At 26.7% G+C, this 24746-nt stretch overlaps 1 protein-coding gene, 1 long non-coding RNA gene and 1 pseudogene across 2 annotated transcripts; all 3 read right to left on the bottom strand.

The window, feature by feature from the left end:
* Positions 1–4793: 4793 nt before the first annotated feature.
* Positions 4794–7004, bottom strand: LOC149515275 (uncharacterized). The gene is made up of 2 exons (XR_016326860.1): positions 6109–7004; positions 4794–5944 (listed from the first exon to the last, which is right to left on the bottom strand). It is a non-coding gene; the product is annotated as an uncharacterized LOC149515275 (long non-coding RNA).
* A 2812-nt stretch (positions 7005–9816) lies between these two features.
* Positions 9817–13582, bottom strand: LOC149515274 (isoflavone 3'-O-methyltransferase 4-like). The gene is made up of 4 exons (XM_089742805.1): positions 13078–13582; positions 11787–12097; positions 11635–11699; positions 9817–10208 (listed from the first exon to the last, which is right to left on the bottom strand). The coding sequence occupies exons 1-4, from the start codon at positions 13503–13505 to the stop codon at positions 9912–9914; spliced, it is 1101 nt and encodes a 366-aa protein (XP_089598931.1). The 5' UTR covers positions 13506–13582; the 3' UTR covers positions 9817–9911.
* Positions 13583–15011: 1429 nt separating this feature from the next.
* LOC111303959 (uncharacterized) overlaps positions 15012–24746 on the bottom strand; it is a 29802-nt pseudogene continuing 20067 nt past the window's right edge.

The raw sequence follows: 24746 nt of genomic DNA, 5'->3' as shown, positions 1-24746 counted from the left end.
TTTAACCACCTCTTACTGAAAAAGAAATGAGTATTTTGAAGCCTCCATATTATGAGAAAATGATTAAAAATGCCATCAAGAATTTTATCGATATGGTGATCTCTGGGGAAATGATAAATAATGCTATTAGGAATGGTAAGCTTGAGGAAGGAGAAACTTTTAGTATAAAGAAGGGTGGAATATCTAAAAAAAAAAAGAAAGTGAAGCTTAAGCTATGAGTTTTGAAAGACTATAGTTCAGAAGTTATGTCTCATATCCACAGCCTATATATCCTACCTATTATCTAGTCATTAATCATGTTACACCAATTTCTTACCATCCTATTTCACAATCAACTTACCAACCAACTTTTCAAACACCCACATATAGGCCCAATCTTATTGTTACCCCAGCTTCAATGCCTAATAACCAAATAGGTGGTTTGAGGAGAAATAACCAATAGAGGGCACACATTGACTCTATCGCCACGACTTACACTGAGTTATGCTCTGAACTAGTTAAAAATAACTTAGTATCTTTTGTTATTATAGAACCATTAAAGCCACATTATCCCCAATGGTATGATGCTAATGTCACATGTGATTACCATAATAGGAATATGGGTCATTTTATAAAAACTTGTTTTGCTTTTAAGCATAAGGTACAAAGTTTGATTTGAAAAAGCTTGGCAAGCTTCGATGAATCAGAAAAATCAAATGGCAGCAAAAACTCTTCACTTAATCACACAGGGGCATAGTCTTGGGGAAAGACAAAGATGTTAATATTGGTTGAAAATTGCTTGGATTTCTTTTAGAGTAATGCCAAGATTTCCCTTATGTAACAAGATTTCATTATTTATCATTTTAATAAGAGGCAAGTTAATGTATTTCATTACATTTTCTCTTTCATTATTTTTTATTACTTTCTATATCCATTTTATTCCCATTCCCAAATTTCAAATGGTGAATATTTGGACAATTATAAATAATAATTCTGAGATTTAATTTTAAAAATTCATTCATATTGATCTGTAGAGACTATTTGAGCAAAAAAAGTAAATATCATTCATGAAAAATAAACATGCCTTGGAGGCATCTAATCAGTTTGTCTTTGTTCAAAATATAGCCTTCAAAGAAAGCATTCACATTTGAGATGAAAATGATCATTTTTTTTTATCGTTTATAAAAATGAAATCATCCATTGCGACCCCTTTGAGCTTGTTATGATTTAAAAAAAAAAAAACCTCAATCAAATATCACTTTCCACACTATGGGACAAATTTTGAAAAAAAAAAACCTACTTGGAAAAGAAAAAAACAAAATACCACAAAAGGTCTCAAAGATAAAAATTGAAAAAAAAAGAATGACCCCCTATAAAAAAAAATAAAAAATGAATGCCACAAATGATTTGAGGCAAAATAGTGAAAACCTTATTATGAGAAATAAGATGAACAAAAAAGGAAAATGTAGTGAAATGATGTGGAATTGGGCAAAATGCTTAGTTGCATCACATGATGAGAAATGATCATTTGGTTTGAACCCTTTAAACACTTGTTTTGAGCATATTTTATTCATTTCTTTCATGACCCCTCACCATAGCCTACATTACAACCTTTAAAAGTCTATTTTGATTGAATGTGAATGGTCGAATTGAATGATCATATGTTGGACTTAAGCATACTTGTGATGGCGCAATGGAATTGTGCTTTGTTTGGGGAGCTACTAATAATGGATGAAGTGAAAAAATAAAAAAGCAAAAAAAATTGAAAATAAAAAATGAAAAAATAAAAAAAAAGAGAAAAAGAATACTCAAATTGAAAACCAGAAAGGGCAATTTAGGTAAAAAAAATTGAGTTGAAAACTAGAATGATGGTTCAATATATGAAAGGTCAATGTCATCTAAAGATCCTCTAAAACTGGGACAAAATGTAAGACCTCAAAATGATTTTGAAAATTAATGGAATGAGTTTTTGAAAAAGAATGCTAGATTAATGTTAAAAGTTGTTTGAATATCCATTATTTGGATATTGTTATACCATTCAAACACTTGCTTTAGTGACATGCTTTGAATTTGTTCCTTGATCTATTTATTTTTATACTAAACTTGTTCTTCTATTGATTTCTTTTTCTCTCAATTCACTTTACCCTCACTCATTTTTGCATCCCTAAAATAAATCAAGAAAATATATGATTGCATTGTGCTTGTCATAAATTGAAATGATAATCAATGAATGACAATATTCATAAAAGATCCATACAGTCCTTTGAAAAGAAATCCAAGATGATAAGGGCAAAAAAATAAAAAAGATAAAAGAAGGCTGAGAAGTTGATTTGAAAAGGCAAGTGTGGTACCCAAATGGTGAATATGGTGATGAATCAACCAATATAATATGTGAGTTGTGACCAAATGCTGGAAATAACATGGATTAGTTAGCAAAATTAGTGAATTAATTTTGAAAATGTTACTACTTGGAAGTTAAAAAGGAAATAAGAGATGGTGGAGTCTTGAAAACCTTATTACCACAATCAATTAGAATGTCATGGTGTTGATTTTAGTGACATTTGCATTACATTACATTTGCATCACGGTTTAATCATGTATTTGTATCATGTAGTGAACATGTGAATCATAGTTTAGAGTATAGCATTTGCATTGTTGTGAGAATCTAGGTTGTTACATTTGCATCATTAAGAAAGCATTCACATCATTATCATACAAAATTTTGACTTTGGTAGGGGAATTTTGAACTTTGAAACTTCAAAAAAATTTTCATGATGAGATTTTTGACGAGAAAAACATCCCAAATTTTTTAAAGTTGTGAAACCTTTTTAATGATGATGATGATTTGTAAAACCTCCAAGAATAATCTCTAATAATTCAAATAAGAATATTTGAGTTTTAAAATTTTTTGATGTGAATACCTAGAGTTTTTGAATCAAAATCCTGGAAATTTTGGAAGAAATTCTAAAATTTTTGAATGAGAACCTTTGAAACTCTAGTTGTGAATCTCTAGAAGTTTTTCAAATGCGAATCCAAAAATTTTGTGAATCTCTAATCTAAAAATCTCACGAATCTCCAATTTTTGTGAATCTGAAAGTTTTTACTAATCTTCATTTTTTGTGAATCTGAAAGCCTTGCGAGTCTTCAATTTTACGAATCTCCAATTCTTACGAATCTAAAAATCTCATGAATCTCTAATTCTTGCAAATCTGAAAGTCTTGTGAATCTCTAATTCTTGCGAATCTGAAAATCTTACAAATCTCCAATTCTTGCAAATCTTAAATTTTTATAAATCTTCAATTCTTGCAAATATGAAATTCTTGTGAATTTTTGAATATTACGAATATTTAAATTGCAAACCTTTGAATTTTAAATTTGTGATTTTTTTTAACTCAATTGTGAATCTTTGAGTTTTAACTTGCATTGTGAATTTTCGATTATAAAATTTTTGAATGCTTCAAATTGTGAACCTTTGAAGTTTTGAAAATTTGTAATTATTGTAAAGTTAGACTTCGGTTCCATCAAAGTCATTTTGTTTTGGTTTTTGGCCTATGCTATATCTTTCTTTGGTTAAGTTCAAATTATTTCAGACTTCGATTTAATCCAGGTCATTTTGTTTTAGATTTCGGTTTATGCCAGATCTTTTTTTGCCTTAGTCTAAGTTATTCTTTTCAGACTTTGGTTCAATCTAGGTCATTTTATTTTGGATTTCGGCTTATGCTAGATCCTCTTTTGATTCATTCCAAATTATTTCAAACTTTGATTCTATCCAAGTCATTTTGTTTTGAATTTCGGCCTATGCCAAATCTTTCTTTGGTTCAGTCCAAATTAGTTATTTTATACTTCAGTTCCATTCAGGTCATTTTGTTTTAGATTTTGACTTATGCCAGATCCTTTTACAGTTCAGTTCAAGTTATTTATTTTAGACTTCGGTTCTATCCAGATCATTTTATTTTAGATTTTGGCATATGCCAGATCTTTTTTTCAATTCAGTTCAAGTTATTTTAGACTAAAGTTCCATGCAAGTCTTTTTATTTTGGATTTCAGCTTATGCTAAATCCTTCTTCAAGTCATCCTATTTTCAAACTCAATTCAATTTACACCTAAAGTGTTTTCTTTCTTGAATAAGGTCACGATAGGTATCTACAATTCTTGTCTCACAAAAACTGGGTAAAAAGGGACAATTGTAGACATTTTATTTCATCGCGGATGATTCTTGAATCTCAAGTTAGTTAGAATTGGGCCTTAGCTTAGCCCATTCGGTTTTGGATTTGAGTTCTGGGCTTGTTTTGGACTTTAGACCCATAATACTTGTAATTGTTTGCCTCACTTCAATAGATAGGTCATTATTTAAATTGGAATTGGTGGATAAAGTTGTTGAGTTCAAAATTGAAATTAAGGTAGATAAGGGATGAAATTTCATTCAATCGGATAACATTTTAATCTTGAATTTCATGGAGGCTGAATGCTTGTTTAAGCAACAACAATTACACTACAAAGAGGTTAAGAAACAAATTACATAGAAAGACCATGACCTTCGTTCTACCATAGCTCAATCACAACCGCTACCATCAACCATCATTGCAGCCTACAATAGAAAGTCTCGAGAGCTCACTCTCTACCACCACACAAATACCATTCTGTTTCACACCATCAATACCATACTGTCACTTCTGCCTAAGCACCTAACCAAGTCCTACCAACCATAATCGACTTAGACTCAGTTATCAACCATGAATTCCAGCCTTAGAGAGTGACCGCAAACCACCTAGCCACTAACATGCGGCCATTACCATAATCATCAACACAAACTGACGGAATTGATTCATTTTAAAGTCAGAAACGGTTAAGGTTACATCAATTCCAAAAATAGACCAGTTAAACCCAAAGCATAGAACTAACCTCTAGCCAAATCGAACAACACAAATCAATAGAAGGCAAGACACAAACCAACAGTGAAAAACACATGAAGAAATCAAAAGGTAGGAAAGTGCAAAAAAACGAGCAATTACACAAAAAATCAAGCAAGATCTAACCAACCGAAAAAATAGGACTTCAAACCCGAACCACCACCACAGTGCACTCATTCTGTAGCTATCATCATCCACCTCATTGCAAAAGCTGACCATTGCTAGTAAAACACATCAGCAAAAATCCAATAAAGAAAATAATAAAGTAAAGTCAGAAATAAGGAATATTTTTTCAAGTTTCGTTTGCGTTTATCCAAATTGTTTGGGTCTCTAAATCAGGTGGGGAAAAAGGAAAAAAGAAAAGAAAGAATAGACTTGGTGGTGATCGGCGCAACAAGGAGGAGGTTCTTGAATTCAAATCCACTATTTTCCAGGGTAGATTCACGTGTAGCAAGCAAGTTTTTGAAGAATCTGAACCAAGACCCAAAACGACGAAACTGAGAAGAGTCTTGTGACAAGTCCAGAGCAAACCGGTGATCGGACGTTGGTTGTGAGTGGCCAACAGCAGAGGTCAGCGACGGACGACAACAGGACTGTGCCAGAATTCGAGAAGCTTTTGGCTGCTGTTCAAGAGAGAGGACAGAGCAAATTTCATGATAGAGAGAGAAAAACAAAATTGAAAATTAGGAAAAAAACTGAAAAGAATGCTTTTATAGCATTAACAAAACAGTGTCGTTTTAGCTCAAGAAATTAAGTTCCCTTTGCCTGCTTCAAGGATCCGTGTGCCAACTATTGGGTGACCCAGCCCAGTCCAGCTTCGCGCCATTTAAGCTACAAGTTAGCCAAATCGCACAACACAAATCAATAGAAGGCAAGACACAAACCAATAGTGAAAAACACATGAAGAAATCAAGAGGTAGGAAAGTGCAAAAAAACGAGCAATTGCACAAAAAATCAAGCAAGATCCAACCAACGGAAAAAATAGGGCTTCGAACCCGAACCACCACCACAGTGCACTCATTCTGTAGCTACCATCATCCACCTCATTGCAAAAGCTGACCATTGCTAGTAAAGCACGTTAGCAAAAATCCAATAAAGAAAATAATAAAGCAAAGTCAGAAATAAGGAATATTTTTTCAGGTTTCGTTTGCGTTTATCCAAAAGGTTTGGGTCTCCAAATTGGGTGAGGAAAAAGGCAAAAAGAAAAGAAAGAATATACTTTAGGGTGGTGGTGATCGGCGCAACAAGAAAGGAGGTTCTTGAATTCAAATCCACTATCTTCCAGGGTAGATTCACGTGTAGCAAGCAAGTTTTTGAAGAATCTGAACCAAGACCCAAAACGACGAGACTGAGAAGAGTCTTGTGACAAGTCCAGAGCAAACCGGTGATCGGACGTTGGTTGTGAGTGGCCACCAGCGGAGGTCAGCGACGGACGACAAAAGGACTGTGCCAGAATTCGAGAAGCTTTTGGTTGCTGTTCAAGAGAGAGGACAGAGCAAATTTCATGATAGAGAGAGAAAAACAAAATTGAAAATTAGGAAAAAAACTGAAAAAGAATGCTTTTATAGGATTAACAAAACAGTGTCGTTTTAGCTCAAGAAATTAAGTTCCCTTTGCCTGTTTCAAGGATCCGTGTGCCAACTATTGGGTGACCCAGCCCAGTCCAGCTTCGCGCCATTTAAGTTACAAGCCAAGCTGCTTCTTGTGTGAAGCTGAGCCGCAACCAGTTTCCTGAGTCGAGCCGTAAGTTGTTTTGGTTTTTTTTTTTTTTTTTTTTTTATATATTTTGCTCATTGTTCATTTATTACTATTTGAGTGAATAGAGAAGAATAAATAAGTAAATAAAATATTTCAAAAAATGTTTAAGGTAAAGTTGAAATTATCAATTTTTTTTAAAGATCAAATTTCAAAAAAAAAAAATTTAAAGAAAAGTTGAATGTATCAATTTTTTTGAAAAGTAAAAATCTAAAAAAAAATGTTTTAACAAAAAGTTGAAACTATCAATTTCTCTTAAAAATAAAAATTTCAAAAAATATATTTTTGAGAAAAAATTGAAAGTATCAATTTTTTTTAAATAAAAATTTCAAAATGCTTTAAGGAGAAGTTGAAAGTACCAATTTTTTTTAAAGATGAAATTTTTAAAAAATAGTTTTTGAAGAAAAGTTGAAAATATCAATTTTTCTCGAAAATAAAAATTCGAAAGATGCTTTTTGAAGAAAAGTTGAAAGTATCAATTTTCCTTGAATAAAAGCATGAATTCTTATAAAAAAAAAAAACAAAGTAAGAAAAACGATCTCTAGAAAAAGTTGAAGTATTATTTTTCTTTCTTGGAATTCTTTTTTAATGTTAAATAATCCGACGACAGAGCCTCTGTAAGAGAAATAGTAGTTTTCTTATATACTCTTGAGGTGAAAGAATTTTCTTACTTTTCTGTCAAAAGTATTGGAGTCAGTTAAGAATAATTTTCAATAATTAATTACTTGATAAAATTTTTAAGGCTTAATAGATAACACGAAATCGAGTTGGTAATATCTTTCGATGGGCATTGTGAAAATGCTATAACCTTTATCATACGTAACTGTACTCCCGGACCTAGTTTTAATTTCGTAGACATTAAATCTACATTTCAAAAATACTTAAGTCAAACTTAAGATTTTTTTTAAAAAGAAACAGATTCAGTCAGGTGGCCAATCGAACCTAAACAAAAAAGATTGGTGACGACTCCTCACATCAATGTTTAGCAATAGGCCCACAAATCTAGATATTATGACACATATGTTACGTAAATAAATAAAAAGATCGAAATTGATTGACATGATAAAACCATATTTGATTAAGCTTAAGCAAGATAACACATAATTAATTTAGTATCAATTTTGGACTGAAAGGGATGCTATTACCTTTTCTATACATAATCGACTTCCGAACCTTTGTTTTGTTGATATAGACCATAACTTTCTTTTTTTAGAATCCCTTAAGTTAGGCTTAAGATAACCTTAAAAAATATAAATATACATAGGTGATCAATCACACTTAGATATAAAAAATTTGTGACGACGCCATATTTTTTGTAATTTATATATTATATAACAATATACATAAATAAATTTTTAATAAATAAATTTATGACAATTCTCTTAAATGATATATAAGATAGTTTTTAATATAATAAGATAGTTTCTTTTAATTACAAATTAAATAATAGATTATAGATTATAATAATCAATATGTAAAAATTTGTATTAATTATAAAATATTTTATAAATAAAATGTTATTCTTTTCATCTTATTATATTTAATTTTTTAATCAAATTATATTAATATTAATCTTTGATTTTTAAATATAGATAAACATGTATAAAATTAAAATTTTAAAAGTAACTTTTGAAAATTTTGAAATTTAAAATTTTTAAATATCATTTTTCAGAAGGGCCATTACATATTTATTTGATCCTAAAATTATATCACTTCTCTCACTTTGATATCTAAAACAAATATAACGAATTCCTCGAACTTTATTTCCATCCAAGTAATTAAATCACTCCACGCACTAACTCCATTAATAGTAAGTTGATGTGGCCTAAAAGCAAGCAATAAAATAATGACAAGTAGTCAGAAAAATGTTACGTCACTTTATATTTGTTTTGTTGTTAAAAATTCTTTAGTTTTGAAATTAAAAATTAACAAAATGAAAGTCATTGGAAAAGGAAAGAAAGAAAGAGAAAAGAAAGTAAAAAATGGAAGGAAGGGGAGGGTTCGTTGGTGACGGATCTAGTTTGCCTGAGGGCCAATCAAATAGGCTTCTGATCAGCCAATCCTCCGCTCGTTTTTACTTTAATTTTATTTTATTTATAAAACACTTTTATATGTCAACATTCACTGACTTCTTGATAAAATTTTGAACTTTAAATTTTAATAATCAAAATTTACTTTCGTACAACATGAAATATAAGAAAAATATTATTATATAAGATTAAAAGTGATAAAATAAATTCAAATCTAAAAATTGGCTCGAACCCAAATCCAATTTAAACTAATTAAAAAGTTAAAATTCAAAGTAAAAAAAATCTAAATTTAAATGATTTAAATTTAAAACAATTGAAAAATAAAAGGACAACTCAAAAGTGTACGATTTAAAATTAACAAAAGCCAAAACGACATGAACTTGAAAAAAAAAATCGAAGCCAATGACTCAAATCCTAAATTATCCGAACTTGAAATAGATTTGAGTTCATTTATTAAGATCCTTTAGACACTTTTATGTCTATATATATATATATAGTTAAGATGTAGGAAAATGAGATCTAGTCTCATGTAATTGATTTTAAATCAATCAAAGATCATGAATTTTGAAATTTTTTTTTTTACACAGAACCTTAATTTTTTAATTAAAAGAGATAAAATTATTTTAAGATGGTATCCTAAATTAAGAAGAGAAAAAAGAAAAGCTAGAAAAATAAATAGAAAAGAAAAAATGAAGAGTTAGTTAAACGGAAGTCGATTCGTGGTTCGATTGAACTGAAACTTTGTTAGTAGGTTTATGATTCAGATTTTTATTTTTTGAACGGTAAAGATCGAGTTTGAAACTCTTTAGGAAGAAATTTAGAGTGTATTTGTTGAGTTACTTATTTGATGAAATTTCTCTAATTATTTTTTTAGTTGTTGATTAACTTTAGTTGTAGCTAAAAAAAAATTTTATATATCCATTATTTGATAATGAAGATTTTTCTGGTAATTCATGGCTTTTCTCTCTATACTGAAGGATTTTTCACTTAAATCTTGATGTACTTTATTTTTTTTGTGTTTTTTTATTATTGATTATTATTTATTGCTGTGGGTTTATTGTAATATATTGTTTATGTGTTGTTGTGTTTATTGTCATAGACCCAACAAGACGAAGTACTATGTTCAACAAAAGAAAGTATGGTAATGGAACAACAAGCATCCACTTTATTCTTTTCCATCGTCTTGCTACATTTCCAGCTGATCAAGAGCAAATTTCATCAATGATATAAAGTCAAACTACTTGAAGAACTCCATGACCCAGAAGTTATAAACAAAACACTCATATCTGACACCACTGAATCCAGCTTTGGTTGCCAGGGCTTCGAATTCTGGTTTGGTCCGTTCCTTCCCTCCTGGATCCTGAGTCATCATAACCACATCGGACTGTAAAATGCATCTCGCATAAACATTAGTCTCGGGCACAATCGGTAGGACAGCATCAACCACTATAACTTTTCCGTCATCCGGAATGGCATCGTAACAATTCTTCAACAGCTTCAAACAATGATCATCGCTCCAATCATGAAGAATCCACTATAAATTTTGCAACTTATGTCAATAATTTATTTGTTATCTGCTATTAACAACTTTTGATGGTAGAAGGCAAATAGCTAAAATAAAACATACAATGCATTAAGTAAAAAGAGCCTAATCAAACAATTACTGGTGACAGATGATTGAATATGCAACTTAGAGGTGCAGATCAAGTTTACAAGTATAAATGAATAGAATATAATTAAATGAATTTTGCTAAATCCTTGATATGCTTGTTTAATTAACGAATTTTAAATGTTGTTAGTAATCATTTGTTAGCTTAATAAATGAATAAAAATTAAATCTATTCCCAAATTGTTTGACAAATGTTCTTTTCGTTTAACCAAATCGAAAAAGTGAATGAACTTTACAAAATTCGTAATCTGTTCGTTTAACTAACAAATTTTAAAATGTTATTCGTGATTATTTGTTAAATTTAATAAATAAATATAAATAAATAAAAATTGAGTCTATTTCCAAATTTTTCATTAAATGTTCTATTCATTTATATTCATAGACGGACAGTAGAATTGGCTTAAGGAGCCTTGGCCTCCCCCCAAAATTTTTAAGTTCTAATATTTATTTTATGATAAAATTAAATGACCCCCTCAAATTAAAGTCATTAATTTTTTTTTATTTTTATGTGATTTTATAATTTAGTTTTATTCATTGAAATTAAGATTTATTAAAATCATATTATTATTTATCTATTGACTTATCAATAAATTATTATCTACAAATTTTTAAAATAAAGAAATTGTCACAAGATTAAATCACAGTAATATAAATTTAATAAAAGTCAAATTAATTTTGTAAATTTTCAAATAATATTAAAAGTCTCCAATCAAGCATAAAAAATAATTTTCTATGCCTTTTTAATTTATTACAATTCCACTTTTCCATATAATTCATCACATTTAATTTTATCTTAGATTTTTTTTTTCTATCATGCAATTTTTTTATCACAAAAGTCAAATTGAAGTCACTTTATTTATAAGGTTAAAAAAAATACCCTAACTTCTAGTCTTAAAGTTTCAAACTTTATTCTTTTAGTTATGTAGTTTATTTTTCTTATTTTGATAAAAAATATATATTGTTTAACAATTAATTTACTTATACTTTTTTTAAAATACTCGCAATTGTAAAAAAGATTCACAATTTAAATAAGACTATTTATTTAATTTATTATGTTTCTTTATATATGGATTTACAAATCAATAAAATTTATAATTTTGAAAACATGTATATTTTATTAGTATACTGCTTGCATATATATATATATTAATAATATAATAAGATATATTTTATAAATAAAATTTAAATTCAATATAATATCGATTGGTTCTCTCAAAATCGGCTATCAAGATCCATCACTGCTTGCACTCTTAATCAAGGGAAACAAATTACTGCAAATGATATATCTTACTTTCATAAAAATTGCATCTCCTTTCGGAACACTTTCAAACATATCTCCTCCTACATTTTCAATGCCTGTAATTATGTCGATTATCTTGTTAGTGTACAAACAGGTGATACCAGAGTAACTAAAAATCCAAAATGCAGAAACCAAGATGTTACCAGGGTAGGCCGGAGCATGTTGTATAACATGAGGCAAGTCAAAATTAATTCCCTTAATAGAGGGATACTTGGAGGTGATAATGCTAAGGGTGACTCCAAGACCACCGCCAACATCAACCACATGGTTGAGCTGCTCAAAACCGTTGTAGCTCTCCAGGATCTTCTTCAGAACTATAGTCGTGTGATTGATCATGGCAGTATTAAAAACTTGATTGTACCTTGGGTCCCTGCCAGGATATTCAAACGCGTTTGTTCCATGGACCCTGTCAAATGGAACTCCTCCTTCAAGAATTGCATCCTTCAGCTGCGACCTACCAGTGGATTATCATGCAGGAATTTGTTAAGTATAAGGCCTATATGACGTGAGGTCAAATGGAACTTAGGCAAATTGGTCAATTGCTTTTGAGTTGAAAAAAATTAAAGAAACCAAGCCACTAAAATTAGTTGAACTAATTAACTAAACCTTTAGCCCCTTTTCTAATGTTACTATTAGAGGAAATAGTTTCATTCATTATAAACAAATTATATATTTACATATTAGAAACAACCATTCTTTGAGTATATAAATAATTTTACATGGGTAAAATACATTTGAATTACATTACTTCTGAGTTCTATTAATTAAATATAAAAAAAAAAAAATTTGCAGTTAAATATTTGAATTTTTATTCTTAAAATCAAATTAACTTATGAAATAATTTTTTTAAAAATCTGAATCGAAGTGATTTCCCTAATCAATAATAAAGTATTAATTGTCAAAAAAAAAAACCTAGTAATTTAATTTGTTTTTATTTTCATTCTTGAAATAAAAATAAAAAATGAAAAATAAAAGATAAAAGATAAATAAATCTTTTTCAAAAAAGATTCAAAAAACTTGTAAACTTTTTTTAAAAAAAAAAAAAGAGAGAGAGAGATCTTGGAGGGAAAGGGAAAAGAGAGTGGAAGGCGAGCGTAGGGGAGATCGATCATTTTCCTGTTTCTTATTACTGGTCTATTTGAGAATTGACTGTACATGAAATATGCACATATTAGTCGATGAAAAATCAAAACACATAGAATTTTAGGTTCCTATTTCTGGCCAAACAAAAGAAAGGGAATTTTTGCTGCCTATGTTTGAACAAATATTCCAACTCTCAACTGACTCTACCAAATATAAAGTTCCAACTAGCTAGACAAGAACAGGGATCAAAAGTAACGATGACTGAGAACAATGGCTTCCATATTTTGAAAAAAAAAAAAAGAACAATTAAAGACACACACACACAGAGGAAGAGAGAGGGAAGAAACCCACCAACTATCAAAGTACACCTTGTCCTGAATCAAGTTCATCAAGGGGCCTAATGAAAAACCATCTTCATTTTGAACAAAGAATTTGGACACAGGTGTTATACTATAGAGCCTTTGTGGATTACCCTCTTCATCATCAGCCAAAGAGCAACCAACAATACCATGGCTGGCTAAAACTCTAAGTACGCGGTCCAGCATAGAGGACGCCTCTGGATTCTTGGTAGGTAACTGGGCTGCTAGCTCCTTTGGGGAGAGCTTGGCATCTGGACCAGCTTTCGCTATGATATCAAAAATGCCAAGCTGAATTGCTGCATGCATTGACATGGGCAGCACACAAGAGATGACGATCTCGAAGGCATATGCGAAGCTTTCTTGATCTTGCCCTGCATATTTATTGTTGCCATGAAATTGGTTTTCTTCTGATGATCCCATTGGAGAGCAAAGCCTTTTTCCCTCAATCAAACTTAGATGTTTGGTTGGTACATTAAAATGAACGGCAACGCAGTATTTATAAATTGGAATGACTAGGAAATAGCTTGTGTATCAAAACATATTTAAAGCATGTTTAATAAAAAACAAAAATGACTAAGAGCGGAGGGACCCATGAAAACACAAGGAACACGATTTTGCAGCCAGAAGTTACGATGGAACCAGATTTAGGCAGATGAGGCCATTCCATATCCGTAAAGACGTGATCCTCTCAATTATCACGGATGTTGATATTTGATTTTCAAAGTTTAATTAAAATTAAAATTATTTTAAATTATTATATTATTTAAAGTTTGAAATAAGTATCAAATACATGTATGCATTTAGTATAGATATGCTTATTTTTTCAAATTTTTTATATATTTAAAATTTTTGACTTTGATATTCAGATTTATTATGTATGTGTCGAGCACAAATATTTAAAAAAAAATAAAATAATTTAAATAATTAACGTAATTAATTTAAGATTTTATTATAAAAAAAGATTAAAAAAAAGAGTCAAAAAATATATTAAAAAAAAGTATAACAGACTAAAAGTTATAATTTTAACAGTTGATTGAAGATTGAAATTTTGTTGGGAAAAAAAGAAACTTAATTTTATTTTAAGTATACATGAATGTAATTTTATATTTATGATAAATTTATTATTTTTAAGAATTTATGATAATGATTATAGGCACAATAAATAATAAATAATATATATATATATATATGTTAAAAGGATTTTTAAACTTTTTGGGGTCCAACACCCCTTTAGCTCTAATGGCGGCCCCACAAGTCAATTATCTTAATTCACATAGCACGTTTTAACAAAAAACTAAAACTAAAACAAAAAGGAATAAGAGCTGGGCGGCCCATGAAAACATGAGTAACACGATTTTGCCTCTGGGATCAATGATAAAATTTTGATAATTTTTTAATATAATTTTAATAATTAATTTTTTAGTAATTAGTTTTTTTTGTAATTTTTTATGTAATAATATTATTATTTTATTTAAATTTAAAATTTTTGTAACTAAATTTTTATTAAATAGGTTCTTTATAGATCTATTTTAATCTTCCAAAATGAAATTTTTAACTTTATTTTTGTTAGTATTCAAGATTTAATTTTTAATAACTTTAAATATAAAAAATTTATCAATTATTGATAATTAAATTATCATTAATTTATTATAATTTTATTAACAATTTATTATTAAACTATTTATGATATATTACTAAATTATCAATGATTTACTATTAAATTAGTATTGATTTGTTATTAATTTATGAATGATTTATTATTAAATTATTGATAATTTTTTAATAAGTTACTGATGATTTATTCTAAAATTATAACTTATTTATTATTAATTTATAAGAGTTTTTTTACACAGCAAGATGAATTAAAATCTTTATTCTCGTATGAGGGTTCTTTTAATTTTTTTCCCTAAATGAAATATTGAAGCCACGTCACTGTTGTACCACTGCTTACAAGGAAAAAACTATCTGCAATTTTCTAATGGTTCCATCCTCAGATCCTAAGGCATATAATTCCTCTCCTGGTGAGAAACACACGCAGGGACAACCATGTTGACCCTTATGGCATGCTATCTCGTCCCCAGTGTGAAAATAAAAAGCACAAACCCATATATCTTCTCATCTGGCAATGAATTTACTTCCATACTTCAGCTCTAGTAAGTCTGATATAACCGTGCATGGTATGTTGTAGCTTTTTACCAACCCAAAGCGGTTTGCATCCCAGAACTTAACCGTATATCCATCTGCAGTTGTGATGTATTGACCATCTTAACTCACTTCAGCATAAGTCACATATGACTTGGTCTCTAGTGTTTAAACTAGTTTCCCACTCCTCCATATTGTCTTAATTAGGGGTGTAAACGAGCTGAGTCGAGTCAAATAGTGAGAAGCTCGAGCTCGACTCACAACTCGGGGCTCGATACTCGGCTCGAGCTCGATCGAGTTTTATTTTTCAAGCTCGACTTCGATTCGTGATTGAATTCGAGCTACTCGAGCTCGTTCGATTAAGCTCGATTAATATGTAAAAATAAGCTCGATTTGTATACTCGATAAGAGTTCGATTATTCAAGCTTGAATTCGAACTCAAACTCGGACTCGAAATATTTTATTAATTAAAATATTAAAAATATATTTAAATATAAAAGCTCGATTAGGCTCGCGAGCTGCTCGAGTCAAATATAAGAATACTCGAATTCGGCTCGATCGATAAGTCGAGTTACTCGAGTTCGAGCTCGACTCGACAATAATCAAACTGAATTCGAGTTTTTTTCGAATCGAACTCGAGTAGCTTGTGAGTACTAATGTATTATTTACACCCCTAGTCTTAATAGTGTCTGATCACTTTGAATCCACACAACAGTTTTGATTGAACCAGGAGATTTGCCTTCCCTTGGAGGTGCGTCTGAATGTTTCAAATCATAAATACGATGGACTTTCTCTACTTCCCTAGTCAATCAATACAAGATGTATATCCTTTGAAAAAGCACAAGCTCGAACAATATGCTTGTGTTCAAATTAGTACAATTCATCACCTGTCAGTGCATCCCAGACTTTTGCAGTAAAGTCACCTAAACCGAAAGCTGCACTTAATGAATTTGTATCCAAGCAAACACCCCACAACGCACCCTTATGTCCTTCAAATGTTCCTATACAATCTCCAATTTCTCAATTCCTCCCAATGGAACTAGAATCTTTGCAGAGACTAATAAGTAGGGATTTAAATTGTGATAACAGTCATATTTTGGAACGCATTGCATTTGTCACGATTGCAGATATAACGAAAATTTTTACAATCATTGCAACTATCGCGATCGTGAATTTTTTAAAATTTTACTCAACTTGCTATAAAATATAATAATTTTAATTATTAATTATAAAACCTCTTATTTTATGAATTTTAAAGTAATTTATATCATATCATGTGTTTTATTTATTTAAAAAAAAATATTTATAGTAAAATATTCATATTTAAAAAATTATTCATATGATTGATTAGAAAATAACAAGAGATAAATAAACATGTGAAAAATAAATAATCATAATAAATGATATGTTTAATTATTTAATTACCGTACTTATCAAATTATTACTGAATTATATTATACATAAATCAAATAATAAATTATTAGATATCCATAAATTAAGTAAGAGCATTACTATTTATTGGTGAAGAGCATTGCTTTTTATGGATTTACAGTAAATCAAACTTGGCAGCTTCCATGTTGTGGGTAATCTTCAACAATAATAGCCTCAAGTCTACTTCTTCTGCCTCTTGAATAAATTACACAAACTCACACAACTTCTCATCCCTCACCTTGTATTCAATAATTTTTTTTCTCCAAACCTTCATTCTCATCCCCATCTCTCATCTGCTCATCTCCATCCAATCCAATCCCAAACACACAAAATCATGGTAAATTTAGAAATTAAAAAAAAAAAATAATTTAAGTGCTGAATTAATTACTTACCTTAAACTGCATATATATGATCTTGATTGAAGTTGAATATAAAAGAATTAATATTTTTGGAAGTTTAAGTTTTGTGATTTTTTTTTTGAATTTGTAAATTGATATTTATTTTTTTCTTGTTGTTTTTATTTTAACTTTTTAAACAAAATCAAATAAATTTTTTTTTTAATTTTTGAATGAAAAACGAAATAGCGGATAATAACGGACCACTATTGTCACTATTCAACATTACGTCGTAATTCATGATCACAACACGTCTGTTATAGATGAGATTCAAATTTTTTTTCATTTTTTCATCAATACAACGGTGACGAATGGTGACGCGACCACGAAATAACGATCATTATACCGCTATCGACCGCTATTTAAATCTTTGCTAATGAGGAAAACGCCATCTGGAGTAATTGGATGGTAAAAGAGGTCCACGACGGGGCGTGAGTGGCCATAGCATACAAGTGGGACTGCAATCCTTTGTCCATCTCTTTTTTATTACAAATAAAACACCATTTATAGAAGAAATCTCTTTCTTTTATGATATCCATACAAAACAAGAAATGGTGATAGTTGAATACAACTGGGAAGAGGTTTTGATTAGTGGGATTTGGGATTTGATTGCATAGATCCTCACCTACACTGGGCCTGGAGCATTAAGCAAGATGATGATGATGCAAAAATGTTATGGAAAAATTAGAAAAAACTATTCTTTTACAGGAGTCTACAGTCAGGCACAGAGCATCGCGAATCAAATGACCAAACTACATGATATTTTCTACACTCATTTTAAAAAATTCTAGAAAAAAAAATCGAGTACTATGTAAAATATCAAAAAGGTGGAGCTTCCAATGGAAAATATATTTTCATAGACATAACCCAAGCATGGTTTTATATAATCTAATCTTGTCGTTATGGCTCTTGCAATTAAAGAAGTCAAGTTAGTTGCTTCTATAGACGAGAATAGATAAGGGGCTGATAGCTGTGAAAACTAAAATCCTGTTGACCCAAATGCACATCTCAATGAAAATTAACTTATGAGCTGTAACAAAATCTCTCTATTGTGATCACCAAAACAGAAGATGGACGATTGCTTGCAAACTTAAAAAAGGCAAAATCGAGTGTTTAGCATGGCAAGATTGATCTTTCTGTTGGTGACCACGATAAATAGTAAAAAAATGAAGAAAAAGGAAAATGAAAAAAGATTAATGGTCAAGTGATAGTTTTTGCCACTTAAGCATTTTGACAATTTATGCGGCTTGAAATACGTTATTTAGGGAAATAAGATAAATGCTATCCCCATTTGGGAACAAAGATTTCAATGCATCTTGATATGGAAAAAAAACTCTAATTTATCAATGATTTATTACAAAGCTATCAATAATTAACTAATTTACTATTAAATTATCATTGATTTACAATTAAATTATTAATGATTTACTATTAAGTTATCAATAATTTATATTAAATTATCAATAATTTCCTATTATGTTATTATACATTTACTATTCTGTTGTTATTGATTTATTATTTAGCTTTCGATTATTTACTACAAAATTATCATAAATTTATTACTAAATTAACCATGATTCATTATCAAATTATCACTAATTTACATTAAATTATTCATGATTTACTCTTAAGTTATTGGTGATCAACTACTATTAAGTTATATTGATTTACTTTTAAGTTTTCAATTATTAATTATTAAATTATCATTGATTTATTATTAAGTTATTTATAATTAACTAATAAATTTATCAATTAATTATTACTAAATTGACATTGATTTACTATTAAATTATCACTAATTTACTATTAAGTTATCAATGATTAACTACTAAGTTATCATTTATTATTTATTAACCTATCAATGATTTATTAATATATTGTTATTTATTTGCAACTATGAAACATGGAATTTAAAAAATTTACTAATAATATATGAGATAATTTTTTTTCTATATGATAACATTATTGTTTTATTCAAATTTAGAATTTTTTCATTGATTTTTTTATTAAATAGGTTCATGGTAGGTTTATTATAGTCTTCAAAACGAAAGTTTTGATTTCCTTTATGCTAGTAATCAGGATTCAATTTTTGCAACTTCAAGTATAAAAAAGTTATCAATAATGGACAGTTATGTTATCAATTATTTACTATTAAGTTATCAATAATTTATTTCTAATTTATGAATGATTGCCATTAAGTTATAAATGATTTATCATTAACTTATTAATTATTTTTATTAAATTCTTGGTGATTTCAACTAAGTTATTAATGATTTATTATAAATTTATAATTAATTTCTACTAATTTTCCAATAATTCACTAAAATATTATAAATAATTAACTAATTTACTACTAAATTATCATTGTAATTTACTATTATGTTATTAGTGATTTACAACTAAATTATTAATTTATAATGATTTACAATTATATTTTTACATATTTACTATTATGTTATTATTGATTTATTACTTAATTTTTTATTATTTATTACCAAATTATCATCAATTTACCACTAAATTATCTATAATTTGCTACCAAGTTATTACTAATTTATATTAAATTATGCGTGATTTATTATTAAGTTATCATTTATTAACTATTATATTATTAATTATTTACTCTTAAATTATATTGATTTATTTTTAAGTTTTCAATGATTAACTGTTAAATTATTAATTATTTACTACTAATTTATCATTAACTTACTACTAAATTATTTATGATTTTATTATTGTTAATTAATTACTATTAAGCTAAAACTACTTTTCTATTAAATTATTACAATTTACTATTAAGTTACCATATATTTATTTCTAAGTTATCAGTAATTAACTACTAAATTATCACTTTTTTTTGTTAAGTTATCCTTAATTTAGGACTATGTTATTATGCATTTACAACTATATTATAATTGATTTATCATTAAGGTATTATGTATATGTTATTATATTATTACTAATTTACTAAAAAGTATCAATTATCTACTACTAAATCATTATTCATTTACAATTAAGTTATCACTAATTTAATATTAAATTATCGATGATTACTACTAAGTTATACTAAGTACATTTAAGTTTTTAATGATTAATTGTTAACTATTAATTATCTATTAATATGTTATCATTGATTTGTGTATATCTAAAAAAAAATAAAAATGACAACGTATGCTATATAGTGTAACTTGTAAGGTAAAGAAAGAAAGAAAAAAAAATTCAAGTTTAAATTACTTGAAAAACATAAGTAAATCTTTTAGTTTGCTATCCATAGTTTAATACATAAAGATAAGTTAAAATCATAACTTTTTATACTTATGCAAGTATTAAAACTAAATTAAATAAATATATATAATATATATTAAGTAAATATTTCTAAGATATTCTTCAAAAATTTTAGTTCATGGAAAAATAACACATATTAAAATAAGTTTTATTGATGATTTGATTGAATTATTATTGTATATATTTTCATACCTATTAGCAAAGTACAGTTGCATATAAAATATTGAAAATTTTGAATATTATGTCACCAATGGAAGTAATAAACTTTGCTTTAGGTTTCTATTTTTCAGCATGTAATTTTGTGTAAAAAGTTTGTTATATATATATATATGATAAAAGTAATGAAAACTAATTTGGCTAAATAAAATTTATAAAAATTAAACAAACATCATTTTAAAATATTAAATTCACAATAATTACCTCCATGTTCTCCATAAAAATTTATTCTACTAATTAAAAAATGGTATATTTTTAATTGTTGATTCAATTTTATTACCATCAATCAAAATAACTTTTTTTATATTTTGGTACCAATCTACTTTTCTATTTGGAAAGAGTAAAGAATATTTCACATTCTCCATAAAATAATTTTCTACTATATGACAAGATGGTATTTTTTTTAATTGTTACTTCATTCTTATTACCATAGTTCAAATTGACTTTTTTGATATTTTGATGCTAATTAACTTCCCTAATTGGAAAGTGTAAATAATATTATAAGGGGTCATAACATTTTAAATAATGTTTAACTCTATGATATGATCTCTTCCAAATGAAATGTTTAAATTCTTTCCCTTAACCCATATAGTAACAACTTGATTAACAAATGAATGATTATAAACTTATTGATCTAAATTAACATTTTTATCATACGAATTTCAAAATTCTCAAAAAAAAAAAAAAATTCATTAATCTCTACAAAACTTGGGCATAAGGATTTTTTTTTTCTAAAATTATCATTAATATATCTCAATCACTTTTGTACTTAAATTTTTATTGCGTTATATTTTTATTCTGTTTTGAAATTTGTTATCAATGCCACAAAAGTCTTGCTAAATTAACATGGATTAACGAACTTAAACTTGAAACAATTCAAAATTCAAGTTAAGTATAAATAAATGTTTTATTCATTTTAAATTTTAATTAAACTAAAAATAATATAATGCACATAAATATAAAAATGAACTAACTTGACTCTATTTCAATTGATTTTAAGAAGCAATAACTTAATAGTTGTTTAAAATTTGAAATGATTGAACATTACCAAAATCCAAATTGAATTAGTAACTCAATCAAAATCCAATATTAGTTATTCATCTTCCATAACAATTTAAAAGTTCTTTATTTAAGCTTTGTTCCTTTCATCTTCAATGTTTTATTTTTATTGTTTTTATGATTGAATTAGTTAATTAATTTTAAGAGTATTTCTAAAGTAAAATTGCAATTATAAGTAATTTAGTATAATTCTTTTTTATTTGAATTTAAAATGACTTGAATCTAATATTTTAAACAAAGAAAAGCATGTACCAATTATTAAGTTAAATTTGTTCAGGTCCATAAATGAATAATTGAGTACACTATGAATAAAAGTAAATGATAAAACTTGATTCAACCTAATTAGTCTCTCAATGTAAGTGTAAAATCCAACTTGAAATTATAAAAAATCAAAATTCAAAATGATTGAAATACTAGATACACAATTAAATAATATTCATCAAATGAATTTTGCTAATGAATGCCTTTATATTACTTTTAGGTTTAGTTAAATTATAATTTATAATAATTTTTTTTATTTTAGATGTAAATTAATCATTAATTTGATAAATTTCAATTCTTTTGAACAAATATTATCTTATATGACAACTTTAAAATTTTTGATATAACAAAGAACATTCTTGAACTGACATAAAAGAAAAAATGAATGAGTATACAATATTTCTATAAATAAAAGAGTTTTATATTAATCTTAAAGAAATTTGAAATCAATATATTTGTATATTTTTTTTATTTAAATATCATATATTACTAACCTTCTTTGTTATATGGAGAAGAGAGAGTTATGTAAAACTAATAAATTTGTCATCTCATTTTTCTGTTTAGAATAATCTTACATTAGTACTTTCATCAGTTGAATGTAATTATATGTTTTATCAATTAAAAGCTTAATTTTTTATTTAAAAATTTTTATAATACATAAATTTTTATTATATAAAAATATTAAAATACTTAATTTTAAAAAATAAAATAAACTAAATTTCTAACATCGGTACTTGTCATGTATTCTTAAGAAAATTCAAATTTTAAGAATAATAAACTTGTTATGTAATACTTATATAATTTATAATGATTTCATTTTCAATATTAACAAAATCAATTTTCATGAATGAATGTAATTTTGACATAAACACTTTCAAAAGATAATTCCAATGAATTTTATCATACCTTTAAAGAAATCACCAAAAATAATTAATTTTACTTCACTTGATAATTTTTTACTTAGAATAATTCATATTAGATCATTCAATCATCTGGATTACAAAATAATGAGTAATTTAATACAATTGAAAAAGTTAAATAATCTTGATATTTAAAATAGTCATATATATGCATATTAAGATAAAACTTAAGAGAAAATTAAATTAATTATTGTTTCAATCAATGTAAACAATTCTTGTAAAAATTTGACTAGACTCAATTTTGAGCTACTAATCGCTCCTCCACCTTCTAAATTATCTAATTCTACAAGTAAAAAATCCAATTCAAATATTCAATGAATCATATAGTGGTAATTGTTGGTGGAGAATATGTAATTAATTTGTATTTTATTTGATATTAGTTTGCGTTCATGAGAATAACAATTATAAAATTCTAGAAAAAAAATACAAAAAAAAATTAATTATAGAAGTTAGACTAAACTATAAAAATAATACATTAAAGAATTATATCAAGGATTAAAAAGTTTAGTTATGTGATCAATAATCAAATAATCAAGTTATGAAACATATAAATAATAAAATTATTAACATACATATATAGTTAATATATTAAAATAAAAAATTGAAAGTGAAAAAAAAATTAAATAACTTGATTACGATTATCTTTAATAAATTTATTTATAGATATAAACTGCATATATAATAGCTTTTACAACAACTAAATAAACAAATTTCATATAATTATTTTATTCATATGCACATTAAGTTTTGATCTCATTTTATTTGTATTTTCATTTGATGTGAAAAATCATTTTGTTTATATAAAAAAAAAAAGAAATCTAATAGTAAAAAAACTATTTAAATTAAATTTATAAAAAAATTACTAATCATATTTTAGTTAATCACTTTTAATATTTTTTAAATTCAAATTTTATTAAGAGTATTTCAATTAATAATTTTTATCACTTTATTAATCTAATTATAAAAAAGAGTCTAATAATAAAAAAATTTCAGTAAATTAAAATTCATAAAAGCAATTACTAAATATATTTTAGTCAATCACCTTTAATAATTTTATAATTAAAATTTTAAAATTTTAAATAGTTTAATTTTACATAAACTTTATTTTTAATTTTAGTTGATCTAAATTAAACTTAAATAAATTAACAAAAGTTAAGTATTTAAGGAAAATTTTGTTAATTTAAATTTTTATAAGGATATTTAGATCAATCACTAAAGTTCACACTTTGATATATAAATATATATATATGTATTATTTATTATATTACTTAAAATTTAAAATAAGTGCCAAATGCATATATGTATTTAATATAGATATCTTTATTTTTCAAATTTTTTCATATTTGAATTTTTTGACTTTCACACTCACGTTTATTATATATATGTCGAACACGAGTTTTTCAAAAAAAAAATCCAAATAGTTAATATAGTTCATTTAAAGTTTTATTAAACAAAAAAAATTAAAAATAGTCACAATAATATAAAAAAAAAAGTTAAGTACAATAGACTAAAAAAATACTTTTAGCATTTGATTAAAGATTGAAATCTTGTTGAGAAAAAAAGAAAGTTATTTTTTTTAAGTATACATGAGTGTGATTTTAGATTCATGATAAATTTATTATTTTTAAAAGTTTATGATAATAACTATGGGTAGAGTAAATGACAAATAATAATATAATTAATTTCTCTTAAATTACAATGCATGAAGTTAGATTAAAGATAAAAAAATAAAATTAATTAAATGTCAATTTTAATGTAAGAACTAATTTAATTTAATAGAAGTATATGAAACAACTATAGTATATAATTTAATTTAAAATATCAAATATGAAAATCTCTTAACTCAATTTGTAAAATTAAAAAATTACACTTATCATAACAATTTTAGGGATTACCATATGAAAATTTTAAAAAATTTCAAAACAAGAGAGTCGCCACCAATATTTTTTATT

The sequence above is a fragment of the Durio zibethinus genome, chromosome 13 (assembly GCF_047325235.1).
Source record: "Durio zibethinus cultivar Kanyao isolate XHJ-2024 chromosome 13, ASM4732523v1, whole genome shotgun sequence".
NCBI classification, from domain to species: Eukaryota; Viridiplantae; Streptophyta; class Magnoliopsida; order Malvales; family Malvaceae; genus Durio; species Durio zibethinus.
This window is presented reverse-complemented; position numbering and strand designations above follow the sequence as displayed.

Excerpts from the sequence above, each read along its gene's own strand:
- LOC149515274 (XM_089742805.1), bottom strand. The coding sequence starts at position 13,505 with ATGGGATCATCAGAAGAAAACCAATTTCATGGCAACAATAAATATGCA. Across the intron at positions 12,098-13,077 it reads AAGGTGTACTTTGATAGTTG|GTCGCAGCTGAAGGATGCAA; the intron begins GTGGGTTTCTTC and ends ATCCACTGGTAG. Across the intron at positions 11,700-11,786 it reads ACATGCTCCGGCCTACCCTG|GCATTGAAAATGTAGGAGGA; the intron begins GTAACATCTTGG and ends ACATAATTACAG.